The 21,360-nt window shown below is 42.7% G+C and overlaps 1 protein-coding gene across 2 annotated transcripts in view; it reads right to left on the bottom strand.

Moving 5' to 3' along the window:
- The window catches only part of BTBD7 (BTB domain containing 7), a 72,733-nt gene that overhangs the window by 6,044 nt on the left and 45,329 nt on the right, over positions 1 to 21,360 (bottom strand). For both annotated transcript variants that reach the window (XM_066344677.1, XM_066344678.1), the window contains exons 5-10: positions 18,868 to 18,943; positions 15,281 to 15,441; positions 11,804 to 11,947; positions 9,216 to 9,405; positions 4,670 to 4,848; positions 976 to 1,422 (exon numbers count right to left, since the gene is read on the bottom strand). In XM_066344677.1, the coding sequence (XP_066200774.1) occupies positions 976 to 1,422; positions 4,670 to 4,848; positions 9,216 to 9,405; positions 11,804 to 11,947; positions 15,281 to 15,441; positions 18,868 to 18,943 (1,197 nt within the window). The remainder of the gene's footprint in view (positions 1 to 975; positions 1,423 to 4,669; positions 4,849 to 9,215; positions 9,406 to 11,803; positions 11,948 to 15,280; positions 15,442 to 18,867; positions 18,944 to 21,360) is intronic.

Raw genomic sequence — 21,360 nt, 5'->3', positions numbered from 1 at the left:
TGATTATTAATAATTGATTTGGATGTAATAAACATCCAAATCAACTACTTTTAAGAGGCATTTTATGTAATATAAAGTAGTAGAACTTTTGTAGTTGTAGAACTGACAGCCAGGCCAGTAGGATGGGAATTTGGTTTACCAAACACTACAGACTTTTCTTGTTACTTCCTTTTTGGGGGGAGGGGGTTGGGGGACACTGCAGGGGGGGCGAGCAGAAGAGTAGAAGGGAAGGACCTTCACAATTGACCCAAGGTATACACTAGGTACACCAGGTCCCTGGATTCCAAAAGGTCCCCTTTTAGTGAAGACTGCCTGAACTAATACAGTGTATGTGTCTTTGCTCTCTATTCAACACTACTGGCAGTGTGTGACCGAGCAGGAAGACTTAAAATGTATTATTGCTTGTTTTTTAATGTATCAATATTATATAAAACAATTTCAACCACTAAAGTGTAAAATCAAGCAAAGAATTCTTGCTTAATTTACTAACCACTACTGCTAGCTACTACAGCTCCCAGATGAGGGTTCGGATAAACAGCTTGCTAGAGGCAAGGACCAGCACGAAGACTACCTTTCTTAGTGGGAAGCCTGCCACACTGTCCCAGAGGGAGGTCTCCTGCCCCATGAAAGCATATGGTGGAACAGAAGTGGGGACAGGTTCTAGGCCTGAGCTTGACTAGCACTGAGGCTGAGAACAGCCATTGGGGTCACCCTGTCGCCCATTCCCCACCCTTTCCTGAAGGAAAACAAAGGTAAGGCGGGTCCCCACCACGCCCACCAGCCACACCGGCAGCCTCTCCTCTTGGCCTTCCCACGCGCACCTACACTTCGCTCTCTCTTTCCCATGCCACGCAGCTACACTTTCAGCTTGTCAAGAACACTCCTGGGCACTGCTGAGACCCTGGCTCCTGGGGCCAGGGGAATTCTCATATCCCACAAACTTATTTTAGGTAAATTCCTGGCATGCTAACTTACCAGTTGCTTCTCGGGCGCTACTGCTGCTGAGACAGCGGTGGCAGCGGCGGCAGCGACCGTCTGCCTGCCCAGCCCTGTGGTGTTGGTGCAGTCAGGTGCCGGGGCTTTGACACCTGGCAGATAGACGGGAGGGGGGCCGGCTTTGGGAGCCGTTCTGGAGTGAAAGAGGGAATGGTTACAGGGGTACGAGAACGAGCGGGAAGGGTGCTGACTGGGCGGTCTGTGCTTCCAGCCGGCTTTGAGCTGGTTGTGGATGGGGGTCGCGGGAGGGTGGTACGGCGGTGGCGGAGGGGGCAGGGGCGGATGGAAGGCCACAAAAGAGTCCAGATCTGTAAACATGGTTTCTGCAGTGGGGGTACTGTTAACACGGCATCTCCCAGACTGTCTCATTGTCAAGAGCGGACTTTCATCCCCAAAACGTTCATCAGGAAAGAACTTGTGAGGATTCTAAGAAAGATTAAAAAGGTAAAAAAAAAGAGATTAGCAGATTTCATGGATGAAAATCCACTGGCTGAGAGAGTTAAGTGAGGACCTAAGAAAACCACATTCAGCAAGAATAAAAGGCATAACATATTTTTCTAGGCCAGAAGCTTCCAAGGAGAATTTACTTTAATAATAGTACAGAAGGAGAGAGAGCGTAGCCTCTACAGCCTACATACAGCTACCAAGAAGGACGCTTAACTGACTGCTCCAGCAAGCGTGTGCAATTCTGGAAGACAGGAAAGAAACCTAATTCAAGTATGTCTGTGCTAAGAAAATAAAATCACCAATAAACACCAAAGGAAGAGAAGGCACAGGTAAGGACTCTGCTAGAACTTTCTGACGACACAGCTGAACTCTCTGAGATAAAAACTACAAATTACTCCTTTCCTGTTATACAAAACTAAGCTGGATTAATATTTTTTTTCTTTTTTCTTTTTCTGAAGCTGGAAACGGGGAGGCAGTCAGACAGACTCCCGCATGCGCCCGACCGGGATCCACCCGGCACGCCCACCAGGGGGCGACACTCTGCCCATCCAGGGCGTCGCTCTGTCACGACCAGAGCCACTCTAGCGCCTGGGGCAGAGGCCAAGGAGCCATCCCCAGCGCCCGGGTCATCTTTTTGCTCCAATGGAGCCTTGGCTCCGGGAGAGGAAGAGAGAGACAGAGAGGGAGGAGAGGGGGAGGAGTGGAGAAGCAGATGGGCGCCTCTCCTGTGTGCCCTGACTGGGAATCGAACCCGGGACTCCCGCACGCCAGGCCAACGCTCTACCACTGAGCCAACCAGCCAGGGCCTGGATTAATATTTTAATAAACATTATAAGGGAATACTTATAAAACTTCCATATATACTGCTCACAAAAATTAGGGGATATTTCAAAATGAATATGAAGCGATAAAAAAAGAAGCATTTAATTTTTTTTATTAACATCAGAAAAGCAAACGACAATTCAAAGAAAGTTGTTCAATTATGCAAATGAGATGCAAAACCAACTTTTACTTCATTGGTGAAAATGCACTGTACAAAAGGCTGAAAATACTGGAGCATCTGCGTGTTCCCTGACCTCCTAATTTTTGTGAGCAGTGTAATTTAAGATATAAAATTAAGATACAATATAGAATGGCGAAGGTAAGAAAAATAAATACAACAGAAGACTCCCTTTGTAGGGACAGAAACCACAGCCAGTAACGGGAGTCCAGCGCCACCAGGTGCATGTCCTGAGCGCCTGAGCGCGCTCCCTTTGGAAGACTCAGGCTCAATGGGCTGGAGTCTGAGGCAGGAAAACAACCACTGGATCAGATGAAATTAAATTTATGTTGGGTTCCAACTCAGTGGCTGTGAGCAGACGACAACGGTCCCCTTTTCTATGTGGTTTCAGTTTCCTGTGATCAACCACGGTTCAGAAATACTACATGGAAAATTCTGGAAATAAACAATTTATGTTTTAAATTGTGAGCGATCCTGAGTAGAATGATGAAATCTCACACCACCCCGCCCTGTCCGGCCTGGCACGAGAGTCAGCCCTTGATCCAGCGTGTCCATGCTGTCTGTACAGCAGGAAGGAAGGAAGGTATTTTGGGAGAGACCTCATTCACATAACTTGTATTACAGTATTGTATACTGTTCTAGTTACTTTATTTTATTAGTAGTTATTGTTTTGATCTCTTACTGTGCCGAATTTATAAATTAAACTTGATGACAACAATGTCTGGTTCAGGAAAACACACAGCACACACAGGGTTCGTTGGGTGCTAGCCGCAGTTTCAGGTGCCCACTGGGAGAGTTGCAATGTACCCCTTGTGGGTAAAGGGAGGAGGGCACTACTGTATGTACTTTACAAATCCTATCTTCACTGCAAAACCAAGGTCATTGATTTTGTACCAAATAATTATTCAAAATGAGGTTTCCTGCTAGTTAAAAAATTTTAATTTCTTGATTCCAGTGCTTATAGAGTTTGAACCATGTTGGTCAAATTAAGTTTGTAAATATGATATATATGTTTGCTCGCTTACAGCTTGCATTGGGTGTGGGGGACAGGCTGTAAGCAGGCAGGGTCGTTATAGCCTAAGGCTTAGTTTTAAGACTAAGCTTTTCCCCACACCCTTGACTGTTGCATGATAGGGGGTGGTGCACTCTCATGAGGAATCCCATTATGCCTCAGATAAGTGACTTTGTATCAGAGACTTCCTTGTTTGTATATTGGATTAAAGGTTTTGATTTCTACACTATAAAATGGGGCAGACCGGGAGCTTGCTCCCTCTCTCTCAGTTCCTGAGATCGGCATTAGGGAGGAGAGCAGAGAAAGGCAACGTGGAGGAGAGGAGAAGCAGCCAAGATGGTGGAGTGCTGAAGGAGAAGCCAGTTTGTGCAGAGTTTGTACAGGGAGAAGGAGATGGGGAACAGAAGTGAATAAGGCTGGTGATGTAGAAACCTTTGATTCTAGAAAACTTGAATAAGTCAGTGGTTTTGGGAGCCCTGAATGGAAAGGGAAGTGTTTCCCACTGTGTGTATTACTTGCCTGCCGGGTGCAAGTTAGGATAAAGATGATGGCCCACCAGTTCTTGGCTCCATTGTTTCATTACCGTCTGTCCAAACCTAATGTGAACTTGCACGGGCCAGGCGGCTGTGATGGTGGCCGTGATTACTGGCCTTACAAACCATTATGTGAAACACTTCTTGTAATAAGAGGGAGAGGAAAAAGAGGGACACTTGGAAGACCTGTAAGGATGACAGTGACCAAAACCTAAAATCTAGCGAACAACTGGGCAGGAGAGCAGCAGGGGCCAGGAGCCCCCAACTCGCCTCTCAGTTCTGTCGGGCGCCCACACCAGAACTCCTAGCAGTCACCCTTCATGTGTTTACTGTACACAGCAGATACCATCTGCTTTACAATGCTGCACTAAATCCATGTGACACATACAGAAACTGGTGCTCAGGGCAGTTCAGGAACTGCTCCAACGAACTGGCTGGCGAGCAACAGACCAGGACCCAAAGCCGGTTCTCACCCCAGATCCTGGGCTCAACCCACTCCCCCCAGGCTGCCTCTCCACGTTAGCTAGGGCGCTAGAGGTGCTGAAAGGCAACAGACCACGAGAAAGACCCATGCTGCGCGAGCTCCCGCGGTGTGCACAGCCCTGCCCGGTGTCCACAGCCCTGCCAGCACAATGAGCCAGGCTCCCTACTGGAAACGCCTCGCTCACGGCAGCGTCCCACCTGCAAGAGCTCCGCAGCGGCGTCGGCAAGCCCGAACTCTCGCAGCACGCGGATCTGGATCTCGTAGCTGACCGTGGCGCCTTCCCCGCAGTTCAGCGCATAGGCTCTCTGCACCTGCTCAGTGTGGCGGAGCTCCTGCAGGCGTCTGACCATGTCTTTCAAAATGAGGAGACGAGGAACTGGAAGAAGGAGAACTGTTTGTAGGCAAATACCTGAGCTACACACAAAAGACCACCCACTACGCACAAGAAAAAAATGTTTTGCTTCAGAATCTTCTTATAAATTTTTTACATTATTTTAATTTCCTGGCAACTTAGCATTCATTATATATCTTACTATTTTTTAAGATTTTAAAATTTCAGTGCGCCCAAAAGGCTCTTGATAATACCAAACAGCTCCTGAGCTGTATTATTAAAATTTTACTTGTATACAATCTCTTCTGAATCTCAGAATATTTCCTAAGTTTTTAAAATGTATTCACATAACTTCTTTTGTTTTTAAAAAGAGGCAGAAGGGAGAGAGGTAAATGAGAAACATCAACTCATAATTGTGGCACCTTAGCTGTTGATTGCTTTCTCATATGTGCCTTGACCGGGAGCTCCAGCCAAGCCAGTGACCCACTGCTCAAGCCAGCGACCCTGGACTTCAAACCAGTGACTTGGGCTCAAGCCAGCGACCTTTGGGCTCAAGCCAGCAACCACTGGGGTCAGATTGAAGATCCCAGGCACAAGCTGGCAACCCTGTGCTGAAGCCGGTGACCTTGGGGTTTCGACCCTGGGACCTCAGTGTCCCAGGCTATTGCTCTATCCACTGTACCTCCACTGGTCAGGCTTATTCACATAACTTGTGAGTCCTGATTATGCACCAGGGACTGAACTCCAGTATTAGGGTGCACAGAACAGAAATGTAGTTCCTGTCATCAAAGAACTCTGCTTTTAGCAAAGTCAACCTAGTAAACCAGTGCTTACAGGGCCGCGGAGAGAAATATGCAAAGGATATTGAAGAGATCTGGAGGAAGGGGCCCCGAACCTGGACTGGAGGCAGGCAGGAAAGTCTTCCTAGACAAGGGGAACCATGAGTGCAGCCTTGAAGAACGAGGGAAAGCCAGGCAGACAAAGAATGCAGAGCGAAGGCTTTCCCAGCAGAAGGACCGGCATGTGTAAAGCACGCAAGTGAGAGACAGTGTGGACAAGGAGCCGGCAGCTGGAACCTGGGGTTCAGATGTACAGGCAGGAAGAGCATTCAGAGAGAAGGCCAGAAAGATGGCAGGGCAGACCATGAACGAACCTGCATGGCATGATAAGGGATCTGAATTGTATCTTGTGTCCAGCAGGCAGTCACCTGCACAGGGGAATGACAGAGTCGGAGCTGTGATGAGGCAAATGCAGTCTGAGAGCAGAGTCAAGCAGCGGTCAGCAAACCATGGCCTGTGTCTACATCAGGCCTGCGGCCCGTTTCTGTAAACGAAGTCTCACCAGCACGCAGCACACCCATCTGTGTGTAGGTACTGTCTACAGCTGCTTTTGGCTGACAACAGCAACGGTGAACAGAGTTGGGGGGCTGTGACAGAAAGTGCGCAACCCACAAGCCTAAAACATTTCCTCTCTGGAGCTGCACAGGAAAACTCCGCTGTGCCCTGGTGACAAGTCCAGAGGGGAGTGAGTGAGTGAGGTCAGAGGCAGAAGCACGGGTTAGGCACCTGGGGAAAGGCTGCAGCAGAGAGCTTGGGAAGAAGGGGTGATATCCATAAACATTTGGAGCCAAACTGACTATTACTCTGGGGCAAGGGGAGCTGTTCTGAATGCCTGCTCTGCGCCAGGCAAACTCCTAAGCATACTGTCACGGTGCTTCCTAAAGTCTTCACAACGACCCTAGGAAGGAGGCACCCCATTTTGCAGGTAAGGAAATTAACACGCAGAGAAGCAGTTTGTCCAAAGTCACACAAAATGAAGTAGCAGAGCCCGGATATGAGCCACGAGTCTTCTCCAATAAGCTAGACAGCCTTTCATTAGAGTCTGGTGAGCAACTTCGAGTCAGGATGACACCAAAATAAAGTTAAAACAACAGAAAACAGTTACACAGCAGTTTAAAAAGTGTTATTTGGGTCCTGGCCGGTTGGCTCAGTGGTAGAGCGTCGACCTGGCGTGCGGGGGACCCGGGTTCGATTCCCGGCCAGGGCACATAGGAGGAGCGCCCATTTGCTTCTCCACCCCCCCCTCCTTCCTCTCTGTCTCTCTCTTCCCCTCCCGCAGCCAAGGCTCCATTGGAGCAAAGATAGCCCGGGCGCTGGGGATGGCTCCTTGGCCTCTGCCCCAGGCGCTAGAATGGCTCTGGTCTTGGCAGAGCGACGCCCCCTGGTGGGCAGAGCATCGCCCCCTGGTGGGCAGAGCGTTGCCCCTGGTGGGAGTGCCGGGTGGATCCCAGTCGGGCACATGCGGGAGTCTGTCTGACTGTCTCTCCCCATTTCCAGCTTCAGAAAAATACAAAAATAAATAAATAAATAAATAAAAATAAAAATAAAAAGTGTTATTTGTCTGAGCATACTTAATTGTGACTATGTGTGGGTTTTTGAGATTCAGTGCTAAGATTATGTTGCTATTCAAGTTTAACTCAAGCTGATAAAAACAGTGCTAATTATGAGAGCTTCAAAATCTGCACAGTTCAGCTACAGAAATACTTCTCTTCAATGTATACTTTGAACATGTAGCAGACAAACCTGACAAGGCAACAACTAATCAAATATTAGTCCCAGAACAAAATGTGAGTTCAATTAAAAGTTGTCATTATATCTTTTACTTATCCTTACTTGACACAGACATTTATAAGCAGAAAATAAATGGTGCCATTTCTAATAATGCTATTGTTTGCTGATTTTTACTTTTATTATTTTTAAAATTTTTATTTATTGATTTCAGTAAGAAAGGAAGGGGGGGGGGGGAAAGCAAGAGAGAGAGGAACATCAAACTGTTCCTGTATGTGCCCTGACCGGGGATTGAACCAGCAACCTTTGCCCTTCGAGACAAAGCTCTAACCAACCAAGCTCTCTGGCCAGGGCTGTTTGCTGACTTTTAAAAAAATCTGTGGCCTTAGCTGGGTGGTTCTGTGGATAAAGCGTCATCCTGGCGCACTGAAGTTGTGGGTTCTATTCCTGATTAGGGCATAAGAGAAGTAACCAATGAGTGCACAATTAAATGGGACAACTGAGTAGAACAACGAGTTGATGCTTCTCTCCCTCTTTCTCTCTCTCTCCTCTCCACCCTCAACTCAATGGGGGAAAAAGTCTTGTCATAGTAATAGGCAAGAGCTATAAATTTCTTACCCCATCTGCCCTGTTGATTTCCTGACTTTAGAAAATGACAATAGAGCCCTTCAGTTCAAGCAAACATTAACTGATATTCAGAACATTTTAGACATTGACAGCTATACCTCTACCTATGGCCACTTTCCTCAGAGTTGTAAGACATAAGCCTATACTACAATAAAATTCACAGACTAGATCTTGGGAAACTGGATCTCCAGGAAACCAGTGGTGATTACATTTTTTGGAGACATATGTATGTAGACTCAAAGACATAAATATATAATACAGTTGTTCCTCGCCATATCGTGGTTCACTTTTTGCGGTCTTACTGTATAGCAGATTTTAAAATTGTATATATCTAATTTTGTATCGCAGATTTTTTGCTATATCGTGGGATTTTGTGGCATATAGGTATTTTTATATATTTATTATTTTAATTATTTTTGTGGTAAAATAAGCATTTTCTAGCCTAAAAAATTAAAAATATAAAAGAAATATAAAAAATATTAATTAAAATATAATATTTACTGGTGAGTACCCATATAGAATTTTATATATTGTTAAAATTACATAGGTTTAAGAGTGTAGAAAGTGTTTAAGGAGCATAGGAAGTGTTTATAAAAGAGTGTGGGCAGGGTTCATAAAGCCTTAAAATATATATAAGTAATAAGAATGTAAGGTTACTACTTCGCAGATTTTTGCCTATTGCGAGGGTTCTGGAACCTAACCCTGCAATAGACGAGGGACCACTTGTACTCTTCCCCATGGGCCTTAGACTGTGAGAAACACCTTGTGGTAATGAAATATCTGAATTCCTCTAAACCAGTGGTTCTCAATAGGAAGTGATTTTGCCCCACAGCGTGCAGTTGACAATGTCTAGAAACAAAAATATTTCCAAAGGTCACAAGGGGGTGTACGTGCGTGTGCGCTGCTGGCATCTAGAGAGTTCAGCCAGGAATGCTGCCACACCCTGTAGTGCACAGGGCAGCCCTCACAACAAAGACCTATCCAGTCCTCACTCTCAGAGGGCCAAGGGTGAGAAACCCTGGGCGAAACTGCAATCTGTATATACCCATTACTATAAAACAAATTAAAAACAAAAAACCTAGCTTTTAAGTATTTATTCTTTGAGAAGAACAACCCATACAGGGTATTGGAATGGGGAGAATTAGCATGTATAAAAGGATTATAAAAAGAACACGTTATTTAATTAAATACAAATGCCTAAAACGAGGTTTGTCTTACCTGGAATTTCATTGGCTACCACTGAAGGAGGGCTTGACTGGTTACTGCTGATCTGCTGGTGGCTGATCATGTGACAGCACTGTGGCATTGCGTTGCTGACCATGTAGAGAGTGTCTGGCACATTGGACATTCTAACCATCCGCAAACGCACAAGGTCAGTCTGCTCCACCATCATCTCGTCCAGCACTGACTGAGAAAACAACTCAGTGTTAACAGACTGAGTCAACCCTTCCCTTCTGTTAAATCACATTTGGAGAAAGGTAATTACTTTATTGCTTCTAGTGTATGAAGGTGAAAGGAGAAAATAGCCCTATCTCTCTAATTCTTGCAAGATTTTTTGGATGATCTGAAAAAAAAATCATCTTCTGAAAAGTTTCCTTTAAATTGAAGTATGTGAAATTTGCAGGATGAATGTAAAATTAATCACAAGAAATTACACATTACTATAACAAAAACATGCATACATGAGCTATATGATCCAAAAAGGAATGCTCAAAAGACAAAATATTAAAGACATATTAAATCCAACACACTTATAAATAAACCCGAAGGTTAAAACCAGTTTCAGATGATGCTATAAGGTCTACCGGAAAGTTCTGTCCGTGTTCCCCCCCCCCCCCCCCCGTATTTTTCTGAAGCCAGAAACGGAGAGACAGTCAGACAGACTCCCGTATGCGCCCGACCGGGATCCACCCGGCACGCCTATCAGGGGGCGATGCTTTGCCCCTCTGGGGAGTCGCTCTGTTGCATCCAGAGCCACTCTAGCGCCTGGGGCAGAGGCCAAGGAGCCATCCCCAGCGCCCGGGCAGTCTTTGCTCCAATGGAGCCTTGGCTGCGGGAGGGGAAGAGAGTGACAGAGAGGAAGGAGAGGGGGAGGGGTGGAGAAGCAGATGGGCGCTTCTCCTGTGTGCCCTGGCCAGGAATAGAAACCAGGACTTCTGCATGCCAGGCCGACGCTCTACCACTGAGCCAACTGGCCAAGTTCTGTCCATTTTTGGAATAAAACAAAATACAAATTTTTCTTACCGTCAATAAACTTTATTAAATAATATAATTGCCATTATTATTAATGATTTCTTGCCAGCGTGAGGGCAATTTGTATATCCCATTTTTGAAAAATGTTTTATCTTTTGATGTGAAAAATTGAACCAGTGCTTGTTTGATATCTTCCTCATTTTTGAATTTTTTGCCCTTCAAAAATTTTGTAAGGACAAAACAAGTGATGGTCGGAGGGTGCTAAGTCCGGGGATATGGTGGATGTGACAGACATGCTTCTGTAGCATTTCTTCCTTGTTGAAATTCATAAAAATTACAGTGGCATAAATGAACTTTAAGACTAACGTGAATCAACTTTGTTTTAGTTAATTTGCTACGTCAGTATGTATACATTAAGTGATAAAAATAGAGAGGCACACATGCGCCAAATAAACATGTGCTTATGTGTTGAAACTTGTGATAGAAATGGACAGAACTTTCCGGTAGACCTTATATTTCACTAAAGTGCAGAATGATCAAAATGACAATGTGTCAACATTATCCACGTTTACTGGGCACATATCTACGCAGGTACAGGAGCGGCCATCTGAGAAGCAGGGAGCTCCAGGAGCACTACTGGTGAGCTTGGTTTCTGAGACCGAGCAGAGCAGAGGGTAGGTCTCGTTTACTGCAGACCTTTTCTCACCAGACTCAACCTTCTGGAAAGGCCTCAGTGCTGCAGCGACTTCAATTAAGCACTGAACTTATTTCAGAAAGGCCATGTGCAACCATCCGCCTTTTTTAGAACGATATATTTAAAATATCAACCAGGCAATAGGATGTAGATTATCAACCTAGTCAACAAAATAAACTCACAAATCCTTTCATGTGTCTTAAAACTATAACTCTGATAATAAAAACAAGAAAAATTTCAAGAAAAACTAATTCTGTACCCAAACACATACATTAGTTTTGTCAATTTATTTCAGAAAGCTTAATGGTGATTTCTGACTTTCAAAGACCCTCCGTTCCTCAAAGGGCCACCCCAAAGTTCTATGGCTGAATACATTCAATAAAAATTACCGTACTGAATTCTTCATTATCTTATTTTCTAGAATTGTTATAATATACATAATGCTGACTATTTACTTAATAGACCTGAAACTTTTTCTTAGTGTGTGCACATATTCTAAAAACGAAACACAATTTCCAACAGCCAGCCATCAGAGAAGTATGTTACAAGAAATTGTGACATTCCTTTAGTTTATGAAGAAAGACTTCTGTGTGCTATCTTCTTTCAGGGCAGTTTTCCCATTCACAAAATACTCAACTATCTCAATGAAATAAAACTCTCCTTTCAAGTAACATTTTGCAAGACAACAAAGATGAGAAAAATGCAATTTAACATGACCTGTTATGAAAACATGCTTGATTATTAACATTTAAGAGAAGTCTTCTGCTGAGCAGTTAAGCTAGAAGTTATGTCCATTTTCTCAATTATTGAACATTTAGGCCATTTCCAAATATAGGTACGTATAGAAAGCCACAAACAATATCTTTGTGCTTACAGTTTATAACGAAGTGGTGTAATATCTGAAAATGTTCTTCTTTACCTTTGCTTCCTCCACGTAGGGAGAGAAGAGTCGAGGACGAACATAGATTCCAGCATTTTTCTGCCGTAACCAGGCATTTGACTTTCCACCTTCGGATGTAGGAAGCATGTCTGACGGAGGAGTACTGATCAAGCCTCTTTTCATCTTGAAAAAAAAATTTTTTTAATATAAAGCAGAGATTTGTTAGCACTACAATACTAAGAAATAATCATACCTATAAATCAAAATCTTCAAACTGTATCATTTGTATAAAAATTTAGAAATACATGAAATTTGAAAGTACTTTAAATGTTTAATAATAAAGGACTCAATAAAAGGCAGTATAATTTTCCATTTTTCTTTAAATAGAAGAATGATGTTTAATTTTTATTTTTTACTTTAGAGGGGGGAGGGAGGGAGAGTGGTGGGGGGTCAAAGAGGAGAGAGAAACATCTAGTTGTTGTTCCACTTATTTATGCATTCTTTGCTGATTCTTCTATGTGCCCTGACTGGGCATCAAACCTGCAACCTTGGCATATGTAGATGATGCTCTAACCAACTCAACTACCCAACAGGGCTGAGGAATGATGTTTTTAAAACAAGAACTATAGTAATTAAAAATGTAACAAACTGGACTAAGTTTCAGAACTCTTAATAAAAAAAACAATTTTTTTCCTTATTCATCTAGGAACTAATTTCACACACACACCCCCCAAGAACTAAAGGGCCTTGTAGCTCTAGTATAAGGATACAGGCAGTGCACAGGTGCTTAGGGGCAGGGACTCGAGGGAAAGATGGACTTGGCTCAGACCTTAATTCATCATTTAACAGCCTCGTAACCGTGGCCCTCTTTTACCTGGGCCTCACTTTAAGGGCTCCCTGATGGCCCTGGACATGGAACACCACATAACTAACTAAACGGGGTGCCCTGTTGCTTCTTCCTCTATGCTAAGAGAATATAAATCAAGTACCCATGGCTCGCAGAGAGGCTATGAGGATTAAATGAAATGGCACAGTGCTTAGCACTTCCAGTTAACAACCATTAGTAAACTTTTACTGGGGACTTACATGGTAGCCATGGAATTAAGAGCAAGTGATATATATTATTTTAAGTGTACTAAACCAAAGTTCTAAAATATTTTTCTAAACTATATTCAGGGTTCAACTTAGTTTGAGTGGAAGAGAAGCAGACAGTCACTTCCCATGTGTGCCCTGACCTGGGATTGATCCCCAGATGTCTGCAAGCTGGGCCGTTGATGCTCTCTATCCACTGAGCCGACTGGCCAGGGCCTATCCTTTCTAAAATGACATTCCATTATCAGCATTTTCCATGTTGCTGTATTAGTAGCTATAACCACTGTTCAGGACAGCAAAACATTGTGTTGAGTAGCTGCCCTATCATTTACTTATTCCCCTGCTCTTAGATACTTAGGCTATTTCCAAATACTTCATGGCAATGCACTAGCTATACTTCTCCTATGAAATAGTAATATTATTTCAGAAACTACTGACCTAACAGGTAAAATATGGTAACTTACTGTTTTATTTTGCTTTCTTTGGGGTATGTGATTACTAGTGAGAGTGAACATTTTTCTAATCAGAGTCCATAAATATTTGTTTTCTATGTTCCAGTTTAATATTTAGTTCTTCAGTCTAACAGGGATTAATTTTGTATGTGAGTGAAGTGAGGTTTTGTGGTTTGTTTGTTTTTTTTCTGAAGTTGGAAACGCGGAAGCAGTCAGACAGACTTCCGCATGCGCCCGACTGGGATCCACCCGGCATGTCCACCAGGGGGCGATGCTCTGCCAATCTGGGGCATTGCTCTGTTGCAACCAGAGCCATTCTAGTGCCTGAGGCAGAGACCATAGAGCCATCCTCAGTGCCCGGGCCAACTTTGCTCCCATGGAGCCTTGGCTGCGGGAGGGGAAGAGAGAGACAGAGAGGAAGGAGAGGGGGAGGGGTGGAGAAGCAGATGGGCACTTCTCCTGTGTGCCCTGGCCGGGAATCAAACCCAGGACTCCTGCACGCCAGGCTGACGCTCTACAACTGAGCCAACCGGCCAGGGCCTGAGGTTTTAACTTTAAACATGTTCCCTCCCTTCCCCATGCATCAGTTAGCCTAGCATCACTGATTGTGATATCTCATTCATGTTGAAATCTTTTATTAGAACATTTTACAAGGCGATTTTGTTATGTTTGTTATGCTAGCATTCTAGATTAAATATTAAGAGTTTTAAAACATATTTTATATTTGAAAGAGTTATAACTCCTTAATTATATTCTTTTTAGAGAACTTTTAAAACTACTATGCTTACAGTAAAGCTATAAACCAATGTATGGGGAAATAATATTTATAGCTCTTATCTTCCCATCCATTAATTTGAACAATTCTATTAGTTTAAAAATTCACCTAACAATTATAAAATTAACACAATCATTTCCAATAATTTTTAACTGAAATATAATTTTAAGATTCATTCATCCTTTTTATACTGAACTATTCTATTCTCCTTTCCTTCTGTTTTCTGCTTTATTGCTGTCTTGAAGAGCCTCCAAAGGTAATTTCTACCCTTTCCTTTGTTAATAAGGATATACTCGATCTACACTGATAAATGCTGAATTGAATCTTAAGAAATCACACTCTTGCAAAAGTAACAATGATATATCCACTCAACTCTCATCCACCAACCATTTATCTGTGCTGGGTGCCAGACAAGGAGGATACAATACAGTAAAAATCAGACATGTCTCTGACCTCATGGAATTGAACAGTTTTACAATTCTCTGTTAGAAGTTATTTACAATGATAATGATAAGCTTGTAGATTTTAGTGCATTTTCTTTTCATGAAAGGGATAAATGGGGAGGGGAGTAAAGAGGGACAAATATACCGTGATGGCCCTGGCCGGTTGGCTCAGTGGTAGAGCGTCGGCCTAGCGTGCAGAGGACCCGGGTTCGATTCCCGGCCAGGGCACACAGGAGAAGCGCCCATTTGCTTCTCCACCCCTCCGCCGCGCTTTCCTCTCTGTCTCTCTCTTCCCCTCCCTCAGCCAAAGGCTCCATTGGAGCAAAGATGGCTCGGGCGCTGGGGATGGCTCTGTGGCCTCTGCCTCAGGCGCTAGAGTGGCTCTGGTCGCAACATGGCGACGCCCAGGATGGGCAGAGCATCGCCCCCTGGTGGGCAGAGCGTCGCCCCTGGTGGGCGTGCCGGGTGGATCCCGGTCGGGCGCATGCGGGAGTCTGTCTGACTGTCTCTCCCTGTTTCCAGCTTCAGAAAAATGAAAAAAAAAAAAAAAAAGAAGAAAGAAAGAAAAAAAAATACCGTGATGGAAAATGATGGGCATACAACACAATCAACAGTTCACACACTACGGAAACATTTACCTGAAACCTATGTACTCTTACTGATCAAGAGTCACTCTGTCATATTTCACTTTCTAAATAAAATTTAAGAAGAAGACCCATACCTACCCACTCCCAGAAAGGAAAGGGACACTTACTACATCACTTAGGACTTCGCTGTGCACAGGTAAGATGTGCTCAAGCCGCACAAAGGGTAGAAGAGAAGCAAGGGCCTCGCGCAGCTCTTCAGCGTCCAGGTCTCGTCTCTTCACGCCTCTTTTGTTCACACTGTGGGCAGTGCCGCTCAGTAAGTTCGGCTCTAGGAGACAGAAAATGGAAAATCTCCCATCAAATCCAAATTTTCAGAGAAAGGCTTCCTTTCTTCTCTAGTACACGTTCAGTCCCATTCTTTATACTAAAGTATCTGTTTTAAAAAGGGTTATAAACTATGTTGATGTTCTATGAAGATCAGTTAACAGAGATATTCTTGGACAGAGGAAAAGCATGGTGTCAACAGTACAATAATATTTTTATGATTGTTCTGCATTAAAAGAATAATGGATTCTTTTCCATATACTAATTCAAGGAAAAAAAGGATGACAACATATTAAAATCTAGTTTGACTTGGGGTTTTCCTTAAGCTTTCTCAGTTTTTGACCAGTTTTTAGTGCAATAAGGACATTGCAAGGCAAGTGCTATTTCAGGTCACTGTAGCTGTTAACGGTACACTCATTAGGCTCTCATTTGTTTAACAGCAACTCAATATGATATTCATCTCCTGGTGTCTACAGCAGCAAAATAAGGTGCACTCTAAAATTGTTATGATGGTCTCCTCAATTTCCATGATATGGAAGGGAATGCTACCTCATGTAAGTGAACCCTTTGATCTCTGACACGTAATCTATTTTCCATGTCCAGAGTAGAGAATAAAGGACTCCTTCACTGGGTATCAGTGAGAGGGCAGGACCTGCAGCACCGATATGCTTATGATACTGAAGTGGGGAAAGTTGACATAAAATGCTTGAATTTTTAATGTCTTTAGGGGGCTATATTTTTTTAAAAAAATAAGATCTTTACCATTTGCAAATATAAATGCTAGATATTTTGCAAAGTCTGCAGACAAGCTGGTATGTCCCTTAAATCATGTGATAGATAAGAGATTTCACCCCTGTGAAAGAGCCTGACATTCTCAGTCTGAAAACCACTATTTTAAGGGAAATTTTATCAAGGATGCTCATTATCTTCCCAAAATGAATATGATGAAAACTACCAACCTTATGTCAATGAAAAAAACCTAATGCCTATAATTATTATGTAATATTACATACACCCAATTCTTGTTATTTGGGGTAGGTAGCTGTGTTCTATAAAGCCACCAAGAACAATTAATAAGCAAATACTGAACTACAACTCCCAAGGGAAACATGGGGTAGGTTCCTGGGATCCCCTAGGCACAATACTTCTGTCAGCTGGTCATGACATAACTTTGTTTTATGTGTGTTTCTGTTTAAAGACAGCTTATTAATATGTATGTTCATTCATTAGCACTGAACTCGCGCCAACAGCACTGTAACTTAGACCTGGACAAAGCTTATCTGACCTATCACACAGCCTTCCTGTGCTGGGGAACACTAGACAGCACCAAGCAGTACACTCGGAAGCCACTTTTTTTTTTTTTTTTGTATTTTTCTGAAGCTGGAAACGGGGAGAGGCAGTCAGACAGACTCCCACATGTGCCCGACCGGGATCCACCTGGCACGCCCACCAGGGGGCGACGCTCTGCCCACCAGGGGGCGATGTTCTGCCCATCTGGGGCATCGCTCTGTTGCGACCAAAGCCATTCTAGCGCCTGGGGCAGAGGCCAAGGAGCCATCCCCAGCGCCCGGGCCGTCTTTGCTCCAATGGAGCCTCAGCTGCAGGAGGGGAAGAGAGAGACAGAGAGGAAGGAGAGGGGGAGGGGTGGAGAAGCAGATGGGCGCCTCTCCTGTGTGCCCTGACCGGGAATCGAACCTGGGACTTCCGCAGCCAGGCCGACGCTCTACCACTGAGCCAACCGGCCAGAGCCGGAAGCCACTTTTAAACCATGCGATCACTCCCAAAACCCTGTAAGAATGTGAAAAATATGGCACTAAATACACTGCGGAAGTACACATTTACAACATGAGAGCAGAAACAAGAAGGCAGAATATCACCCTGTTTTTCACCTTAAGCTGGGAACATCTGCATCACGGGACTCAAATTTTTTCATTCTGCACATGTCTGAAATGCCCATGAAAGTACCAAGAGTGCTGATTTGGGGATTGCAAATACGCTTTAGCAAGTAGGCAAATTTGCAAACATACAATCTGTCAGTAAGGGGGACAGACTGTATACTGGCATTTCAAAAATGTTCCGAAATAATAACAGTAATTATTATATTCAAATATTCAAATCTGAGAATTGCTAAAGGCTTTTGCAAGCCACAGAAAATAAATTCAGAAATCAAATAGAAAGACTAGTTTGTTCCTTAGTATTTGGGTAGTGGTGTATTAAAGGGATATATAAAAAAGGTTTAAAAGCAGTACAGCTTAATACTTTTATATATTCAAAAATGTGGCAGAACAACTCTAAATTTACTACTGAAAACCATTGAATTAAATACTTTAGATAGTTGAGCTTTGTGGTATGTAAGCTATATCTAAATAAAGCTGTTGAGAAATGACAGGGATGGAGAAATCTGTATTTAATTTTTCTAATTAAAGACTTTTGTGGCTCTGGCCAGTGGCTCAGTGGATAGAATGCTGCCCAGGCGTATGGGTGTCCTGGGCTTGATTCCCGGTCAGGGCACACAGGAGAAGCAACCATCTGCTCCCCTCCCCTCTCCTCTCCTCCTTCTACAGCCAGGGCTGGACTGGTTCGAGCGTGGCCCAGGCACTGAGGATGCTCGGATGGTCCCAGTGAGTCAGCCTTAGGCGCTAAAAAGAACTCAGTAAGGGAGCACTGGCCCCAGATGGGGTTGCCAGTGTGTCCCAGTCGGGGTGCATGTGGGAAGTCTGTCTTACTACCTCCCCTCCTCTCATTTAAAAATAAGATTTTCGTTTTGGGTTCATTATATAGAAATACAATATTCTATGAGAAAAGGAGTACAGGAGGTGGGCTAAGCCTAGATATAAATAAAATCATAAGCTTCCAAAGTTGAAAGCCCACTTCCTAGCCATGATGTTTCCATCTTCTCTAAAGTATCCCCAGTTGGAGGCCACTCAAAATTATTATTTCTCCTTTACCTCCCACAAAATTTAAAAACAAACAGCAAATACACTCTTTGGGGTAGTCATATATATTTTTTTAATTCAGGTAAAATTCTCAAAACATAACTCACCATTTTAAAGTGTAGAAATCAGTGGCTTTTAATACATTTACAATACAGTGCACCCATCACCAATAATTCCAGAACATCTTCATCAACAATATATACTGTAATAATTTAATCATGAAATGAAAATTTTCATTCTATTTCTATAAATCAGCCAACATTTAACACTAAGCACACAGAAAGATAACATTAAAAGTATCCATTTAAAGTTGCAAAATATAATTTTTTTGGTATATTTATTTCTGACAAAGTATACCCTCTTCACTAAAGAATTTTGCCAACTGTAAAACTTTTTATTTTCATGAGGCAGTAGTGGCTACTGTCAAGACGACATGTAGCCTCATGTCAGGAGGCTTTTGGGAAAAGCAGTGCAAGCTAATTTTCTGAGCTTACCTCTGTCTGCTATTCTTTTCATCAGCTGGTGCTCACCCCATTTAATCAGATATTTAAGGATATCTTGTTCACTTGCCTAGAATAAAAAATGGTTTATACTTATTTTGGTGAAATTAGGGAAATGGTTAATTTCATTAATGACTTCCCCTAGGTCATAAAGTAAATACAGGGTGCAACTTACCTCCCGCATTCTATTCTTCACACTGTCTGCAATGCTCCAGTTAAGCTTGTAGTCAGTCAACAGCAAATACACAAGCCTGCACTACATGGGTTTTGTCCAGGAAGCTCACTCTTGGCTCCAACTAAATTTTTAATTATTTCCACCTTTTTATATATATATATATATTGTTCTTTATACAGCTGCCTTAAATTATTTTTTGAGGGGGGAAGATGGAGAGAGATAAGTAAATAAAGGTCAAGTAGAGATGGGTACAGAGTGACTACTATCTCAGGCAGGAACAATGCCTAAGAGGTATTCTACTGATCGGTGACCACAACCCGTTAAATGCCAATGTGTCCCTCATTTCTTCATATTTTATCTAAAATCTTAAAACAAATATAGGCTGCTCTCCAAGGTTTTCACTTTCTAAATGAAGCACAAAGCTTCTAAAAATAACAATTTGAGAGAACTGACAAATCCTAATTCCCACAATGCACATAGTCTGGATAAGGACAGCAAAAAACAAGGTTACTAAACACAGGTCCTAAATAAATCAAATCTAACACAACATTCATACCGCCATCAAAGCACAGATGCTAAGAGGACTACTTAACTCTTCACCGCATTTCTGACTGAGATGGAGGCATTTTATAACTTCCCTAGTACAACTATAAAAAAAAGGAAATGGTTCAATGGATCTTTATATTTTCATAACATTAAAACTATTGTAGCCTGACCAGGCGGTGGCGCAGTGGATAGAGCGTCGGACTGGGATGCGGAGGACCCAGGTTCGAGGCCCCGAGGTCGCCAGCTTGAGAAAAAAAAAAAAGCTCACCAGCTTGGACCCAAGGTCGCTGGCTTGAGCAAGGGGTTGCTCAGTCTGCTGAAGGCCCATGGTCAAGGCACATATGAGAAAGCAATCGATGAACAACTAAGGTGTCGCAATGAAAAAAGCTGATGATTGGTGCTTCTCATCTCTCTCCGTTCCTGTCTGTCTGTCCCTATCTATATCTCTCTCTGACTCTCTGTCCCTGTAAATAAATAAATAAATAAATAAATAAATAAATAAATAAATAAATAAAATAAATTTAAAAAACCCCAAAAAACTATTGTATAATTCTCAGCATAAAATTCAAACAAGCAATACAAAAGATAATTAAGCTTGAACAAACCTTAGCTGGAAATATTTCTGCAATATTTTAAATCTACTGTTAGTTTTAATTACTGGATTAGATGGATATCTTTATTATATACGGCTTAAGTGTCTGTTTGTCGCAGATAGCTTATTGGTTGCTTGCGTAACTGTACTAGCCAATGGGGTGAAGTTGCCATGGCTGAACGCAAATTGAGCGGGTCAGGGGGAAGGTGAACATTTGTTTGCATTGGCAATCATCTGCTTTTGAAACAATTTAAGGCTGAACGCAAATTGAGCGTGTCAAGGGAAAGGTGAACATTTGTTTGCATTGGCAATCATCTGTTTTACATAAAAACTACGTCTTAACGTACTTTCTTTTAAGAATGCCTCCTAGAAAATACAGCACTGAAGAGGAGAGAAAAGGAGCTAAAGCTGCACAAAAACGGCTTTCTCGACAAAAAGAAACCACTGAGCAGAGAAAGACAAGGCTTGCTTCAGTCGCAGAGCAAATGCGTCTTTCTCGGCAAAATGAGACTGATGAGTGTCCTAAAAATTCTGATGTAGACAAACTAAATGATGATGTCTTAAATATCATAGAAGGGAATGACACGACATATTTAAGTGTTGATTCCGTTGTAGCTGATAATAAAGCGAGTGCCAACAACTTTCCAACGGAATTTTAAAATAGTCTGTCGCCTTCTGGCATGCCACCTCACAAATTGAGGTTAAAGACTGGAGCAATTATTATGCTGTTAAGAAATCTTAACACCAGAAGGGGTCTTTGCAATGGTACAAGACTAGAGGTTCTCCAATTGAAAAATAATGTCATAATAGCTAAGTCTTTGACTGGCTCCTCTAAAGGTGAAATAGATGTCATTCCAAGAATTGATTTGGCTCCATCTCAAACACGGTTGCTGTTTCAATTGAGATGTAGACAATTTCCTGTAAAACTTGCCTTTGCTATGACCATCAATAAGTCTCAGGGCCAAACGCTTAAGCGTGTTGGCATTTTTTTTACCTGAGCCTGCATTTGGACACGGTCAACTTTATGTTGCCTGTTCAAGAGTTCGTGAAAGAACGGACGTAAAATTAAAAATAATTGATGGTCCTCTGCAAGGCAAGCTTAAAAATGATGGAAAAATCTACACAAGAAAGTTGTGTACAAAGAGATCTTTGACATGTGAATTAACATTTTATT

The sequence above is a fragment of the Saccopteryx leptura genome, chromosome 6 (assembly GCF_036850995.1).
Source record: "Saccopteryx leptura isolate mSacLep1 chromosome 6, mSacLep1_pri_phased_curated, whole genome shotgun sequence".
Classification (NCBI taxonomy): Eukaryota; Metazoa; Chordata; class Mammalia; order Chiroptera; family Emballonuridae; genus Saccopteryx; species Saccopteryx leptura.
Note: the sequence above shows the minus strand (reverse complement) of the source record. Positions and strands in the feature narration are given on the sequence as shown.